This window comes from Fringilla coelebs, assembly GCF_963513975.1.
Source record: "Fringilla coelebs genome assembly, chromosome: 7".
NCBI lineage: Eukaryota > Metazoa > Chordata > Aves > Passeriformes > Fringillidae > Fringilla > Fringilla coelebs.
Window position 1 is genome coordinate 3969899 of NC_140035.1, and position 17767 is coordinate 3987665.

At 39.6% G+C, this 17767-nt stretch overlaps 1 protein-coding gene across 1 annotated transcript in view; it reads right to left on the reverse strand.

Moving 5' to 3' along the window:
• Positions 1-17767, reverse strand: part of ARHGAP15 (Rho GTPase activating protein 15) — a 302702-nt gene that overhangs the window by 148670 nt on the left and 136265 nt on the right. Inside the window, exons 6-7 of the mRNA XM_084209803.1 lie at positions 7542-7640; positions 5497-5623 (exon numbers count right to left, since the gene is read on the reverse strand). Of these exons, the coding sequence (XP_084065929.1) occupies positions 5497-5623; positions 7542-7640 (226 nt within the window). The remainder of the gene's footprint in view (positions 1-5496; positions 5624-7541; positions 7641-17767) is intronic.

Sequence of the window (17767 nt, forward strand, 5' to 3'; positions counted from 1 at the left end):
TAAATGGGCCAGGAAGGGGAAATAATTCAGACCTCATCAGAAATAACAAAGAAATGGAGAGATTTCCAACTTCTGTGGGTCTAATTAGAATCATGAAGGTTGGAAAAGACCTCTAAGATCATTGAGTCCAACTGTCAGCCCAGTGCCAGCACCATGTTTACCACCAAACCATGTCCTCAAGGGCCACATCCACACCTTTTTGGGTCACTTCCAGGGATGGTGACTCCACCAGTGCCCTGGGCAATCTGTGAATGAACCCCCTTTTCAAAGAGTCACCCTGTGTGGATAAAGGACTACATGAGCTACCACAGAATCCAGCCCTCAATGAGCTTGGCTGGGCCAGTGAAGCCTCTCTCTACATCCCAAGACATGCTCTCCCAACCTTCCATCCTCTTCATGTCTTAGAGAGGAAAACAGAAAGCTCCCACAGGCTCCTCTCAGCGCTTCCTGTGATTGCAGTGCCTTTTTCTGGGACGTATACTGATGTTTTTGAGAAATAACTTACTGGATTTTTTTTTTTCCCTTCTGTTATTACACAGCCAAAACCATGCAAATCCATGTGTTCGTGCCCTGGTGCCTATCCTTTCCCTCCTCAGAGAAACAACAGCCTCAGACAGGAGGTCTTTGCCGCAGAAATTCCCAGTCCTGTGCAGGGACAAACCTTGAACCCTCAAACAAGTCCTTAGAGGAAGATTTAGACAGAGAAGGACCAAGTGGAGCATGTGAAGCCAGGAAATTTTCAAGCTCCACCAAATTCCCCATTTCTTCCACCATGTCCATTAAATGACCAAAGTGGGTTTCTGCTGCTGTTTTTCCCCTCACATTTATTGTACAGACTTAGTTATCTAACAAACTGCCTTCAGAAAGCATTCCAGATGCTTTAGTAATTAATGAAGGATAAATACACACCATGCTCAAGTTTCAAAATTCATTCTTCTGCAAAAAGTGAATGAAACAAGAAAAGCAATTTTGGGCAATTTTAAATCACACAGTCCATAGTTCAATCCTAAGGACTAAAAACTCCAGAATTTAAGTCTTTTAAGAAACTAAAGCAGACTTCAATGCCCAGATGATTTTGTAGCAAATACTTATGAAGGCAAATTGAAATTAAGACCCAGAAGTTTTTGGGTTTTTTTCCCCTTGATTTATAAGATGCTAGGAGGTATATTCTCAGACACTGCCACAAGGCCATTCCCTAGGGAAGCATGCAAAGGCTGTGGCATCCCAAGGGTAAAGCATCACCCTTTTGGACTAAAAGACCCATCACTCTGTTGAGAGTCCAAGAGGAATTTAGGTAAGGAAAGTATCATTATTTGAGTTGGCTGATGGCCAGGGTGCTGGGGCTAAAACCCTGATCCTTACGGAGAGCGGAAAGGAATCCCAAGCCCGCTGTTTAATATGCATGACATGTTGGCTTTGCTGTCAACTTTTCCTTCCACCCCCTGCCTTTGTCCACTTTTTTCCACCTGTTGTGACTTGTCCTTATTGGGGCTGAGAGCTGGAATTGTCTTACTTTGGTATCACATTGTGTCTGGCACAATGACGCCTGGGGTCTCTGACTGCTCTTAGCGAGACCCTGAAATGACCATGAATAGCAATAACCCTCAACCCCCAACTCACCAAGATGTTTCTTTTCACACATATATATTTTTCAAAATTCTTAATGCTGGAGTTGTGGCACCTCCAGCTAGAATTCAAACATGGAGGAGATTTTCCAGTCTGCATGACTAACCACTGGGTTTCCAGTAAAGTGTTCTTGAAGATAAGGAAAAATATGCGAGTAGAAACAATAAAAATAATGCAATTCAATCTTATCAATTCAGGCAGTTCCAGCTTTTATGTGGCAAACAAGGAGATCAAATTGCATTTATCTAATATCACAGATTTTTTTTAAAAGGTCTAAAATATTTCATTATTTTGCTTTGGCAACCTAAAGCTGAGGAACAGATTACTGTTCCCACTACATAAGGAAATAACTGACAACAATTAGTATTTATTCTTGTTGCTTTTGTAATAAAAATAGAATTCCATCACTTTCAAGGAAACCTAAAATATTAATAAGAATGTGATGAACTGAGTAAATGTGACGCCATAAGGAAATGATGGAGAACAGGTTGGAAATATAGTGCTTTGGGAATGGATTGCATTATCAAGCTTGTGATTGTGCATTTTGACAAGAGCAGCCCTCAGATTGATACGGTAGCCAAAGGGCACTCTTCCTACTGCAGAGCTGTTTGTTTCCATCCTGGAGAGGGGGAGCAGGAGGGGAATTGATCCCCTCCGACAATCAATAGCAACTCCAGCCCAGGCTCTTCCACAAGAGGTCACTACTGGGGGGACAGAATTCCCAGATGATGGCCACAAATGGCCCAGAGGATGCAAACCACGGGATGGGTGCATGGGCAGGAAAAGAAAGGCAGAGCATCCACTTGGTTTCACTGCCCAAAACACAAGAGCTGTCCTGGCACACAGTAAGGTCCCTTGAGGTTTGGAGAGAAGAACAATTCCTGGGAACCTTGTGGTGCACAGACCCTTTCTCTACATCCCAGATTCTTTCCCTACTTCCCATACACCACAACAGCATCTCTACTTGCAGAGTAATCCAGGTGCCTGGTTCCCTGGGATTTAAAATTAACATAGCAGACCACCTACCAGTGAACCCAGTTAAAACTAGAAGGGGTTTTTGGAAACCTTACCAAAAAAAACCCTAAAACCTCAAAACACACCTATGGTCAGAATGATAACTAAATTACTTGGAAATTATGAAGTTTGACACTAATTTTTAAAATTATTTGTTTAGAACAGCACTTCTTCACACTGAAAGGAGAGGTGCTGCAAGGCAATTTTCTTGCACAAAATGCACCCTTCTTCCAAGGGAGGAGGCTGCTGGGGTGAAAACTATGTTATTTCTGACCAGCATCAGCTGCAGAAATTGTACCAGTGAAATAGCTGACATCATGAAATAAAAAGTCATCTCTTTCCATGTATTTGAGAACAAGATCACAGTTTTACATATTTTGGTAACACTTCCCAAGGCCATTCTTGGTTTCTTCATAGCTCAAGAAAACTTCAATTAGAACATGAGTTGAAACCAAACTGGATGAGAAGCCACTGAAAAGCTGCATGACCAAGAGAACAGCCACTCTCTGAACTTTGGAAATTGAGCCTGGCAGTTTGAGCCCAATTTTCAATGAAAGCAGTGTCTACAGCTCAAAAAGCATAACAGAGAATTACCATTTGTCCTTGTAGTGCAAGCAGAAGCAATTAGGATTAGACATAAAAACCAAATTCCTGCTACTAAATCTCTAGGGACAGTCTCCCCAGTTTTAAATGAAAGAGTAAATTACTGAAATGCTTTGGTACCTGTTCTTTATCTACTTCTACTGCTGAAAATAAATAAATTTAAAAAAACCCCAGCAATGATGCAGCAGTATCAAGGATATTTTTGCCACCCCTACAATTTAGATAAGGTAAATACAAATGAATCTGAGCTGTCTGAATATTTCATTAAAGGTTATCAAAGCAGGAGGGGGTGGGCTGCTAAAACATCAGTTGCTCATCTTCTTTGTTAAACTGGAGGAGTTCTAAGGCATCATTAAAAAATCTCCTTTGTTTGGATTTGGCACTGGCAATAGTCAATAACATAAAAGCACTATAAAATTATAAAATCGTTAAACTTTGCAAGAACTTTATAAACACACTTGCAGATATTGCACATATCTTTGTGCTCTGCAGTCAAACTGGACAATGAAACGACCACCTGTTAACTGCTAACAATGTGTCATTACCAGTTCTCATGCCTTTTTAAAGCAATTTTGGCTCTAGCTGCCGATAATTCTGGCTACGATACTTGTGTGAACATTAAGGGCACAGAAAGCCAAAGGCAGAAAACTGACAATACAGTTTGTGCTTAGACTGCTAATAAGTAAGTGAATAATATGATTTTTCTAATTCCACATAATTGCTTGATCTCAAGGGGCCAAAAAAAAAAAAAAAAGTTCTGAATACATATTTTAGAAGCAATCCAATCTACGGTATTTAAATGCAAGCTTCGATTCAGTGAGATTTCACAGCAGATATTTTCACATTTTTTTAATAGTTTAAATAGCCTTTAACAAAACGGAGGTTATTCAGGATTCTCTAAGGTTTGAAAAGAAACATAGACTAAGTCTCTGTCACTGCTCATAGTCACTTTTTCTGTTTTGTCTGACAAATTATCATTTAAAGATATGTGAGAAGTCTAAATAAATAAATAAAAATTCCCTGAGTGCTGAGACAGTTTATGGGCATTTTGCTATTAGCTACAATAAGAGCAGAATCAGACCCTCAGAACTCACTCTGTTCTCAGTCTTATTTTTCTTCCTCTGAGAAATGCAACGTAACACCCAGTGCAAAGATATTGGGACAATTTTTCACAAGCCACGTTCAGGCTACTTTATATTTTATAACACAAAGAAAACAAAAAACAAAACCACAAAACCCTTAAAAAAAAAAAAAAAGAAACATCTTTAATATAATAAGAAAACAAACCCAAAAATCCTGTGGTCTGCAAAAAGAGACTATTTAATGAGTCTCTATTTGTGTGTACGCGCACGCCTGTGTGCATATATTTATGATTGTGTGGATAATTATCATTAAAAATAGCTATGTTGGGTCTTTTTAATGCAGCCCTTTTCTTAACATCTCAGGCTTTGATCCTGCACTGAAATGCATGCAGGCAAATTCCTACAGAGCCCTTTGGTACCTAAAGGCACCTCGAACCAGCCTGCCAGTCTGGGGCTGTCACCGCGAGCGGGATGTGAATCTCCCGCCAAACAAAGGAGGAAAACAAAAATTCAGGGGAGAGGCTGAAGTTAAAAAAATGTTGGGTGAGGGATTCAGGGTCAGCACCAGCTCCTGCTGCCCACGATCTCATGAGCATCTCGGCACAAACTGGGAGAGTGTTTTCAGAGGAGTAAAGCACAGCCCTGTTAGTTTTAGATCACTTTCTTTTCTAATCACACTGACAAACAATCAACGCCAAACCCTGGAATTTATCTTCTATAAAATTATAGATACATCACTGATTGTTGGCTGCAAAGGATATGTCAATTCTTTCAGCAATTCAGTGTATAAATACACAACAGACAAAATTACTCTGGCAATTTGAGGTATTTTACCAAAATGGAAACAAAGCAACGGCAACAGACCATTAATGTAGGGCTCATGTTGCTTATTTTAAAAAATAAATGGCTTAAATAAATGTCTTTGCTCCTAAACAAATTTATTTTGCTTAGGAGAGAGTGTCACCCTTTAAAAGTGAGGAGCCAGTAACTGTCTTTACTTAAATGCAAGTTATGTATATCAGTGCAGAACATATTCAGCTTTAAAATTCTCAGTGATCTTCCTTACATTCTGTATGTAATAAAAATTATCTTGTCCTGTAATGGCATAGTTATTTAAAAAGGAAAGGAAAAAAAAATAGGAAAGAAAAATGAGGAAAGAAAAAAGCCTTACTTAAAGATTTTCTGTGTTCAGGCTTTGGCTCTTTGGATTCAGTGTCTAAGTTATTCAGTAATTCGATGCTGGAGGATCTTCTGAGTTTGAACTCCAAATTTCTCGATGTAATTCTCTGTTCTTTTGGCTGGGAAAAGAATATATATATATGTATATACATATGTGTATGCTTTTAATAAAATTATTATTTGTAAGGATGAAGCAAGAGATTCCAGAATGACAGTACAGAAGCTAATAGACACACACAGAGCAAGTGTGCAGGGAGTATATAATTTAAGGAAAGTGTAATGCAAAATTTGTCATATGGCAAAGCTTTTATGGCCCTGACAGACTGATCCTAATTTCCGAGATAAATTCCCATTTAAGTGAGGAAAACAAAAGGCCTGCTTCTTTAGGCTTTAGGGACCAAAATTATTTCCACATTGCAGGCTACTTTCAAATGCTGGCAAAGAGGAAGAGTGTTTAAATTGCTTTTCTGTTTTAGATAGTTACAGTAAATATTCTTGCAAACACAATTACTTCAAACATCATTGCAAATTTGGGGTTGAATTCTGCTGGTTCAAGCTTAAGAAGTAGTCGGGGGGCTTTTCTCTTATTCTAATTTACTGGCAGACAAAGTGAAAATGAGCAGGGAAAAAGAAGCAAAAAAAACCAAAAAAAAAGAACAAAAAAAAGGCGACGCTGTTTCGGCTGAAGCCACATCTCTTCCCGTGGCATTTGGTCAGGTGAGACTCAGCCATCCCAAGAGGCTGGAAAGCTGCCAGGCTTTTCACACTCCTTCAGAGTTTCAGGAGGGAAATGGCTGGCAGGGATGGAGCGGCCAGGATGGAGTGTGGGGACGTCCTGTCCTGCGCACTCGGACCTTGGCCAGCACCAGCCACCAACCAGGGGCCACTTGTGCCCCACCAGCTGCTGCTGCTGTGGCTCTCTGCATGCTCAGGGCTGCTGATGCCACAATATTACTTCAGCTACACTAAAAAAAAAAACCCATATATATATATATATATATATATATATATATGAATAAATATAAAAAATATATAAAATCAGGTTTATTAGATGCTCAGTTGAATAATATGCCAAAAAAGATTTAATTTTTTTTTTTAATTTCCCTGAGTCTCCATGGAAAACTCCACCCCAAAATCTTTAGTTGGATATCAATATCCTCACACACCCAATGAAATGCACAATATGAAGACATACATCATCAGATCAAACTTTCCTTGGCTGATTATAGCCTCAGGGTAATAGAATGTTTGTAGCTCTTTAAGGAAACAGTAGCTGTGTTCAAATTAACCCTTTCAAAGAGGCTGCAGATTGCACTGCACTGAAACCTCTGAAAAATGCAAGAAATGGGGATATTTTTCTCTCAACAGATTCTGCAGTGAACAAGGAAAGTCGGTGCCCTCAAAAAAAGAAAAAAAAAAAGGAAACGTTCTTGGATCAGGCAGGGATAGGAAGATGTTTGGAATTTGTACTGAGAGTGGCAAAAAAGAATGAAAAAGCTACAGCTGAAGCTGGTTTGGTAATTAAAAACTGTTTTAATAAAATGCAACCCTGCTTACTTCTAGTAGAAAACCCCCAGCCTTCCTGGGAGAATACCAGCAATCAGTTACAAAGGAATATTATTTGCTAGCGTTATTCTTGTGAATAAGTAATACAAAAATTCATAAAAGGCTCAAATGTATTAATAGTTCTATTGAAGATTATATACTGTAGGCTGCATAAACAGAAAATGCAAAAATTCATTAGTTATTAAGTGCTTGTGTGCTTTTACAACCCTCAGCAAGCCAGCGTCCTTGTTATTTCAGAGAAATAAATGTAGCGTTCCGTTTCGAGGCAAGAATCAAATGACATTTTTGTGCAACAACCTTGTTTATCTGACATTTTTTTTTGTAGATTTGCATGCATATTTTTATATCCTTCAGAGAAAGGAATGTCTAGCTAGCTGCTGACTGCCTAAAACCTGTAGAGATGCCTGAGCAAATGAAGTTGAAATTGCTACATCTTAATTAATAAAGGTAACAGCCAAAACAAATACATACCAATCTGTCAATTGCATTTTTGATAGCGTGGAACCAATCCAATATGAGAAAGTCGATATCCGACTGGAAGAGGAACTCATTTCCTGACACTGTGGTGATCTGGGGAGGGCATGGGCACACACAGGTGAGTAAAGCACACACCAGGCAGATGATTTTCCTCTATTTTCCCTCCCATTCCCCCCAAAAGCTTGTTCTTTTTTGCTGAGATTTTTCTGCTGGAGTGCCGAGTTACCGAGGAGTTCTGAACCTCTGTCTGAAAACTGTTTTGAATATGTCAAAACAAACGAGATATTGTCTCAGCAATGCAACCACAGAACACAAATAGTGCAGAAATAACGGGTATGTGACAAAAGTTAAGAAAAGCCAGGAAACTCGGTGTAACGAGACACAGTTCAAGGGAAATCAAAGCACCCTGAAAAGAACTGAATGCATCAGGAAAATTATTTCCTGCCATTTGCAGTTACCATTTCTATTTTAATAACATCGTTTTTTGTGTCTGGTACCTCCATTCTTGAATTTGCACATTTACTATTTACCTATGATTCCCCACTTCCAAACATTTTGGTAAAATTGATAATGTCACTCTTTCACATTAAAAAAAAGAAATTATCATCAAAGATGGCTGCAGCAGAGTAATTAGGAGCCCATTTATCATGAAAAAAAAAAATCCCCAGTTTGTCTGAATAGAAGTCAATTTACATTTTTGACCCACTCACTGGGAATATTTATCAAAAGAATATTCAATCCCCTGATAATGCTGTTTCACTGCCTAACCTAATATTTGGTGGAAATATGTATATGCTGTAGGTCTGAACTTCTGTAAACCACTGGGATAAAAATGATACATAATCTTTTATTTTACACATACACACACACATACATATATATATATTTATTTTTGTATATATATTTCACCAGAGGAAATCTCCAGGTATTTCACACAACATATTAAGCAACCATTTCACAGATGGCAAAACTGAGGCCCAGAGCTGTGCAGTGCTTTGTCCCAGGATTATTCCACAGGTTCCTGTTCCATGGTCATGGAGCATCATCTGGGCACAACATCTTTCTTTGTTTGCAGGCAAGTCAACCAAGGGCTCCATCACCAGCACTTTTGGAAGGGGCAGGAGCTCATTCTGCCCATGCTCCAAGACAGCTCAGCTCCTGCCAGCTCTGGAACCAAAGTTTTATTCCCATTTTGCTGCTGTTAAAAGCTGCTGGTGCAAAATCTGGTGGTATCCACATGTGGAAATGGACCATTTGGGTCTCGGTGTGTTGGGGATGCAGGTTTAGTCTGAATGCTGGAATGTTCACTGGAATATGGATTATTTAGCACCAAATAGGGATTTCCTTCTGACCAACTCTGGGAAAAAGCAAAGCTGTTGTGACCTGGCACAGTTTGTTTATGTAAATACATTGACCTGAAGTGCTACTGTTTCCCTGCATCTCCCCCATGTCAAGAGTTTTTACTGAAGCCAAAAAGAAACAGCAGATCCTCACCAGCCTGGGTCCTCCCAGCATCTCCCTTAAAACTGAAATAATACCAGGAAAAAGAAAACCCAAACCAAAAAACAAGGGCCTAATGTCACATTAATTGTCCTATAACCCTCCCTTTATTGAGGAAATGCCTGTAAGGAAGGTTTCCAAAGTCATCAGCATTAAGGAAAATCCCGTCAGTGCAGCTCCAGCGGAGACATCCTGTGGGAGTGCTGCTGAGAATGTGGGAACGCTCCCCTGGTGTGGGCTCAGGGCTGCAGGGCTGCAGATGTTCACCCCATCCCCTCTGCACCCACCAGAGGCCAACTCCAGCCACCCCACTGCCCCCCAAGCACCAGGAAGAGTTATTTATTGGGAAAATGACAATTCCCTCATTGGTCTAGGGCCATAACGTTAATCACCACTTGCACATTCACCCCTCCCTTCACCAAAAGGAAATAAAAAGTCCAAATGCAGCTTAAGGTGAGCAGCAGAAAGGGCTGACCCCCATTTGGGTTCAAAATGTATGAAATGATATCACAATTTATTAATGTATATGAATTAGACTAAACACAGGCAACAATTCAATCTCATGCCTCCCTCCCAGTATAAACAAATCATTATTAAAATTATAAAATGGAATAACATTTTCAAAGTAAGAGCAACATATGTAATTAGATTTACTGTATTTTGAAGGCTTAAAAAGGACACAACATAGTTCAGCCTTCCGTTCAGTAAATTCAGGCTTTATTAAAATACAAGTATTCAGCACTGCATAAATATTTGCACTGTATGATATGCAAAAGAGATACTCCATTGCTAACAAGACCAAAGCAAAATACATGTTGAAAGTTTCTTTGTCTTGAATGTGTTATTTTGATAATCATATATTATCAGTGTTTTATGAGCAAATCTGTAAAAACAGATCATAGAATGGAGGGAAGAGAATTCATTTAAAATATACTTTCTGTAAGATATAGTTCAAGTCCTTTTCTTTCTTTCCTCAGACTAATCTTCAGAGTAACAAGACAGTTTCAAGAAGACTGCTACTGCTCTCTACAGTTTAAATGCATCCACTCCTTAATTACAGTCAGTAATTGACTTTGTTCTGCTCCATTCCAGTCATTCACAGGCAAGCAGTTCCAAAGGCTTTGGCTGGTAAATCCTATTTAATGTGCAGGTTTTCTATCCCACTTTTATATATTACCTCCTTAGGATTTCTGATAAATTACTCTTGGAAAGGATTGCTAAACCATATTTGCACTTTGAACAATCAAATTTTCAACACCCTTGGGAAAAGACATCAGTAAAGAATGCTGGTTTTGACTAAACCTTGTGATTGAACAATTTATGATCACAGCCCTAAATGATGTATAACTAACAACAAGCAGAAATTGTTCAATATTAAGGCCTGTTAACACAACATCCCTGTGTCAGGCACTGCTGAAATAAACAGAGGGACCGGGGAAACAAATGAAAGACAAATCTGGGGGAAAAAAAAAAAAGAAAATTAAGTGCTCTATCCAGAGCTGCCAGACTCCATTGTGCCAGGTACTTCACTTATTTAAATACCTCCCAAAATCCCTCTCTCTGTGCCATCATTTTTGCAAAGGCTACAGTCTAGAATTAGCACTACCTTACCAGGCAGAATGCTGCTGCTGCTGTCAGCAATAAACACCCACGAGGACTGACAACTGGCATTAACCCTCTGGTTTGCCATGCCCTTCAGGATGGGGATAGGAGACCCAGGGTGCCTGAATTCCCTCTTTCTCTCTACAGCACCAAGGGAAGAAAACGACTTCAAAGTCTGAATCAACTCACATGGCAGTTTTGCAGCGAGCTGTAGCACAGCCCTGCTGCTAAGCATTGATCCTCAGAAAATACTGGCTCACCACAGGTAAATGTGTGCTAAATTCAATGCACTGCTGGGCTGCCAACACTGTGTGGGAAGTGGGGAGGGAGGCAGGTGTGAAACACTTCCTGATATTCTATTTGTGGCTTATTAAGGGTTTCTCTTGTCACCTTACGGAGCTGCAAATGGAGGGTTGAGCTTCTTTTGCGTGTCACCATAATGATGCACCAAGGTGGTGTTCAACAAGATCCTATGTTATTAAACAGAAATGTACCCTTTTAGCTCCACAAAATACAGGACACTGCGTCTAATTAATGCCATTACCGTTTTGTAATATACAAATACACCTTGGAGGCTACCCAGGTACAACGGATTTCAAAAATTTTACAAATTATGTATTTTTCCTGTGCTAGGTTGTGCTCTGGGATATATTATTGTGCCAGGACTTCCAGACCCTTACAGATCACCCTTCAGAGCTTGTCTCACAGACTTCCCTTTCACAGCATATCCATGCCAATGGAAAACAGAAGGTAAAAGAAAAGAGGAAGATCAGGATCTTCTGTCCATGGCTTTCCTGCAAATTTGGTCTGGGCACCATGGCAGCACTGTGAAAAACATCTCATTCCTGCTATCCCTCTAGCTATTTACCAGTATGCACTTCTACAGATGTTCTTGCATTTATTTTAGCTGCAGAACAGTGATGGAGGCAATTTCAGCAATCCTACTGATAGACACTCTATGGAGATATGGGAAAGGGTGATAAACTCACACAGCAAAACCAAAATCCGAACCCACTCGGTTCACCCACTTCAAAGTGTACTTATGCATCTCTGGTGGCCACAACTATTATTTGTAGTGATTGACTATTTTTAGACAATGCCAAGAACAAACTTTAGTACTTTAATAAAAGTGAAGAATTCTGTGGGGAGGGAGAAATGCAGCAAAAATTGTAGTGTGTACTGTGCAACAAGGAGAAAGGGAATAGAGTGAGCAGCCAAGGAAGTGTATGGCTCATGTATAGCTCAAGTATGAACACCAAAAATCCATGTCACAGTTCTTAATTCAGCCAAATACTGAAACAAGCCAATGTTCAAGTCCCCCTGAAACTGGGACATCCAGAAAAATTGCTGGACTGTCGAGGTGAGGCTTCATATAACCGACTCCAATGGTTCAGTGTTGGATTATTGGATGCTTTTGGACCGTGGAAACTTCAGCAGTTGCTAATCCAGTGCAAGATTCAGTGCAGAAAACAGAAATTTTTATGCCACCTGGGACTCACACAGCTTGTGGTGAACACTAAGTGATTTAAACTTGGATTGACAGATACCTCTGCGTGCAGAAATTCAATAAAATGTGTTCCTCTTGTTGCACTGTGCATTGGGATTGCTGCCCTTGATATGTGTAGGAAAAAAAGGAAATGTGAGTTGCTGGAGCATTTCTAGCTCCAAAGTTAACACTCTTCCCCCATTCCCACTGCTGCCTTCATCTCACCTTGCTCACTCACAAAGTGGTGGGTTTTTTTCTGATCATGTTAATCAACCTGATTCCCCATAATGAAAAAAATCTGGATTTTTCTCTCTGTTTTCCTGAGAGATTTTTCAGGATGGGATCTATACATTCAATGCAGGACACCCCATTTGCCATCTGCAGGGCAGCCACCAAGGCTGGGACAGGGAAGTTGTGAAAAAAATCAAGAAGAAAGGAAAAAAATTTAAAAAAATAAAATAAAGGATATTGGGAATTTTCTGTCTCTAAATATTCATTTTAAAAAATCATTACAATATAATAAAATTTGGGAATAAATACACAAACCCTGGACACCCCCAGTAAAAGTAGAATTAACAAAAGTTTGGAGACATTATGCTCCTTAGTGGTTTAATTAGCTGGATTTCAATTAAACTGGGACAGACCCATGCAAGTTTCTAAAAACACGTCAGAAGTCTAACTGCATTTCAGGAAGTTGATCTTAAATTCTTTCTCACAGATAATCCAGTCTCTTGGCCATGTTTATGATGAATGAGTAAGCAGCCGAGAGGATAAATAAAATATCTCTCTGTGCTGTACCACAGTGAGCAGAGTCTAACATTAAAAAATGGCAACAAAAGAAAACAAAAGGCTCAGTCTTGAGCTGTGTTATATTCATACAGCATCACGTATCCATTCCACGAGCCAGCCTATCAAACAGAGGTAGTCATGGTTATGCTGATAGTTAAATTACTTAAGGGACTCTAAGATGTTTATGACTACCAAAGAAATTTCATTATCAAGCAGATTGTCTGTCTCATGTTGCAGTCTGGCTTCACCCATCTCGCAGTCCTTTGGATGTCGAGCAAAGTTAACATTGAAGTGATGGGGAAATATCAGCTTGAGAGAAAAGGTCTTCAACCAATCTTTCAAAAAAAATGATATTTGTTAAAAAATTTGGTGAGAAAGTATCTGCCTTGTGTTCCCAATGTTGCTAGATGTTAAGTAAATATATGCTGATTGCAAAAAAGTTGCTTTGGCAACTCTCTTATTAAAATGCATTTGTAACCCCCATCTGTCATGAAAGTTTTGAAAAGTTTGTTTACTTTGGAGAGCCGCCTTATCCAGGGTTACCCCGGCATACAATGATAGCAGTCTTCAGAAGTTGTGTGAGGAACAAGCCACTAGGGATCCATTTTTGTTTTAATTGGCACACACAAACACTTTTCTGGTCTGTCAAAAAGATCAAGCTAATATGCATGGCGGGTGTTATATTCTCAGCTTTTGGGAGCAGTAAAGCTCCCTTTATTTAAGTAATTTAAATGATAGACTGCAAAAACTTTGCAAGTCAGAAAAATGTTTTATACTTTCTTTGGGAATATTTGTTTTAGGCAACAGAAAATGTTCTACATATCTAAAGATGTTGAACCTTATGTTTTAATTACCCTGTTTTTTCCTGGTTCTGTAAAAATGACTGTGAAAACCAAGGATTGCAAAGAGGCAACAAACAGATCCTGTGTTTTCACAACTTCTGCAGTATTACAATTTGTGAGACTGAATACTGCCAGATGTTTATAGGTTATGTCCTAAGCTGTGTTGCCTTGTGGTGTGACTGCTTTGCACGTCCACTCTCTGGGAACCTTTGTGGGGTCATCATATCAATGAAACCTCCTCTTATACAATGAGTTGCTTCTTAGTGAAAACAAATTGAAGCTGGCATTATTCACATCAATGCATACAAAATAGATTGAGCTGTCTCAGATTTGGGGGTGAAACTAACAAGAAACAAAAAATTTTAAAGTAAAACTGCATTGTACCAGTGGAGATTAAATAATTTTTTTCATGGTAAATTCCTGGGATTGAATCCTTCAACATAATTTGGTGATAAAATAATGAACTCTGTGATGATTAAGAAGGAGAAATTTTTGAACCTAAAGTTTCCCTTCTTCTATGCCCTAAACTCATATGACATGCCAGTTTCTCTTGAAAATAACTAATACTAACTAGGTGCATTATGAGACAAAATTTTTCGTTTCCTTCCTGGCCGTGACAAATCTCAGGTGCAGAAGAACTGACTTTTATCACTTGTAAGGGAAATATTGAACCAAGAAGAGGTCACAATTGAAGCTCATTAAGCCCTGAGAGACCAAAACTCCTCCTTGGATTGGAAGTGGAACTTGGGCTGGGGGTCCAAGAGCTTCTCTGGAGGGAAAGAAAGGCCCAGGGCTACTGGATGCTGTCACTGATTTCAAGGAACAACTTGTCTTTCTCCTTTCTCCACTCACCAGTCCAGGTCTGGCTTTTTGATGCCTTGGAGGAGTGTGAAAAGAAACTACACGATGTTTGAGCAAAGGGAAAGGTAAGAAAGAACAAACAACCTCTGCTAAACATCCAGGGAACATCCTGGGAAGTGTTTCCTGCTGATCCGCTACACTGGTAATACGTCCTGTGAGAGACAGTTGGAGCTCAGGGATCAGCCTCTGAGAAACAGGGGTTTCCTTCAGAGGATAAAGAGCAGAAAGGGAAATGTGAGACAGGCAGCAGATGACCCTCCTGGATGTCAGCCACTTGTGTGCAGCCTGCCGTGTCCCCCCTGCCCGTGCTGCCCTCTGCTCCAGCCCCACGGACGCGCCGCCCGCGCCACGGAGCAGGAGGCTGGAATGCTGACAGCCTTTCAGCCAAAGTCACAGGACATGGCACTCACCAGGCTGGGGAAGCGAGAACGAAATGCCCCCACAACTGGTAAAGGCAAGGGATAATAATTAAGACACAATTCAGCCATGTCTGTGCATAGTGGGAAGTCAGGGAATAGACAATTGCACATTTTGTCCACGGATGAAGACTGAAGGCAGTGCATGAATACCTTCTGCAAGCTACTTTTCTCCTTGGGGTAATATTTTACTGTTATTGCCTTTGCAATTTGAAGCCATACATTACACAGCCACACACAGAGATATTGGCAATGGTTTCTCAGAGAAGTCCCGTCTTTCTTAGCTTTACCAGCTGGACAATACCTAGTGATGAATGGTTCTCCTGTCCAATTTTATATGCATGTTATAACACTTTATGATGTATGTGAGTGAGACTCAACGTGATAAGTCCTTGTAACAAACAAAAATATCAAAGGGAGAATGAATGCTCTGCTTTCAGTGCAGGCGAAGATATATATTTAAAATATATATGTGCTGGGTGTAAAGATTTCATTTTGTTGACTCTTATTTTAGCCAAAAATTTATTCATCAGCAGCAGAGCATTTCACAGCTACATTATTTGCAAAAAGAAGCCAGTACTGGCTCTTAGTATTTCATTTTCTGGCACATATCTCCTATTAATGAATGCTGAGATTGCACAATAAGGAAAAGGAGATGTTGCTATAGGTGTCTTTATACTTACAGTAACGTATTTGGCTGTGATTATAAGTGTTTGTAAAACTTTCAAGAATCGTTCCTTGTCTACTTACACTAATGAGAACACCTGGTAAGTTTAGAGCTGCACAGGCTTATTTGCATTGAATTCAGGTTTTTGCATACTGTACATCACTTTTTGAAACAATTAGATGTTTACAGAGAAATATAGCCAACAGAAGAACAGCAGCTTGAATGCCCTCCAGCCCAAGTCAGCGCTAATCCTGGTTTGTGTGAAAAGCAGAAACCTGCTGAATTATAATACCGACACGAATTCAGTGAGCAGTGAACAAAAGTGTACCTGCAAATCCTCTGATAGCAGATGTTTCTTGTGGGGATTGCTACCTGCTGTTGAATAAAGCATCTCTTAGAGATGAAACAGCTCCACTGAATGGGATTTTCATTGTTTATTTACCATTTCCTATTCATTCTGATAGTTTCTTTTCCCTCTTTTTTTTTTTTTTCCTCCCCTTTTTTTTCCTGGTGAGTCAGAACCTGTGTACTGAGCATGTAGAACATGCGGTCATTCTCCAAAATAGCTGCATATGTAATTTTACTGACTTGCCAAAAGCCAATACAGAAACACAAGATTCCTCCTACTGCTCGAGATCCAAGACACTGTCTCTCCAGGAGAGGGTTTTGTGGCCTGGGGCAAGAACAGGAGGTTCCTTTCTATAGAAACAGGTCTGTTGAAGGGTAAGTGCAATATCCTGCTGTGCCACGGCCATGCCAGCTAGTGTTTTATAACAAAGTACAACATCAAAGTTGGCCCGTGATCTGTAGATACACCCCACCAGCTGTGTCAAGCTCCTGAGTGGGGCAGACAGGAAAATATTCTGGTTATTATCTCCCCTTGCATGCAGGGAGCAAACCACACAGAACATCTTGGGTTTGCCTCCTTCCATCTTTATTTGTATGTAACTATTAGGAAAAGCTAAGCAGGATGAAAAATGTTTTGAATAAGGCCATTGCATCCATTTCAGGAAACAAACAATTCCAGCTACAACAACTGGAAAGATTTCTATTTTAATAAGTTATTTAGTTCTTTAATAAAAATGATGCTGATGAGATTTAGGACAAAGATGGATGAATTTTGTAACCTAACTAAATTTTAGTTTTTGAGGACTCACAACCTGCTTAGAAAGATTTTATGGGTAACTAGTTAGAAAGCTTTAATGGGTAATACAGGTCTTTACTGAGTACAGGAAAACATGGGTATTTCAAAACACAAAATCCTTGAATGGTCTGGGTTTGAAGGGAGATTAGAATCATTCTGTTCCAAACCCCTGCTATGAGCAGGGGCACCTTCCACTAGAGCAGGTTGCTCAGAGCTCCATCCACCCTGGCCTTGAACACTTCCAGGGATGGGGTATCAATGGAGTTCTCAAGAGACCAGCGGGCTATAAACCTCTCTCACCCAGTTCTGATATTTATTTCATCTGGAAATTATTTTATATTCAATAATAAGCAGCATCTCAATACAGATAGTATGGGGACAGTTTATTTCAAAGCGTAATATCACCTCACTTTTGAAATTAGAGACTCTTGTATTCTGAAAAAAAAAAATCTTTTTATGTCTCCAAATAATTGTGATAGCTTCAGACCAGTTTTCAAGTGTTGGAGGATCCTTGGATTTTTTACTTAGACATTCTGGAACTGCACTGACAGCACTGGAACTGGACTGGCCTTTAAATTTATCAGCTGCTCTATGTGGTACTGTAGTAATGACAGCAGGTTTCTCAAAATGTTATTTAAAAATATCACATAACCAAAATATTTAATATCACTTCACAATAGGTGTCTAAGGGGAGCTTTTCTAGGAAGGGGGAATATAGGTCAGAAAGTAGGGAATTTCTTACAAAAATTGATTTTGGTCAGCCAGAGGTCATTGGGTGAAAAACTATAGAAACATTTGACAATGTAGCTCACAAACAAGAGAAACTACTTGGATCAATTCTGTATTTTAAAAATTACAGTGAAATTAGGAAAAAAATACAAGAATCACATACCTTCTCTCTAGGTCTGAGTTT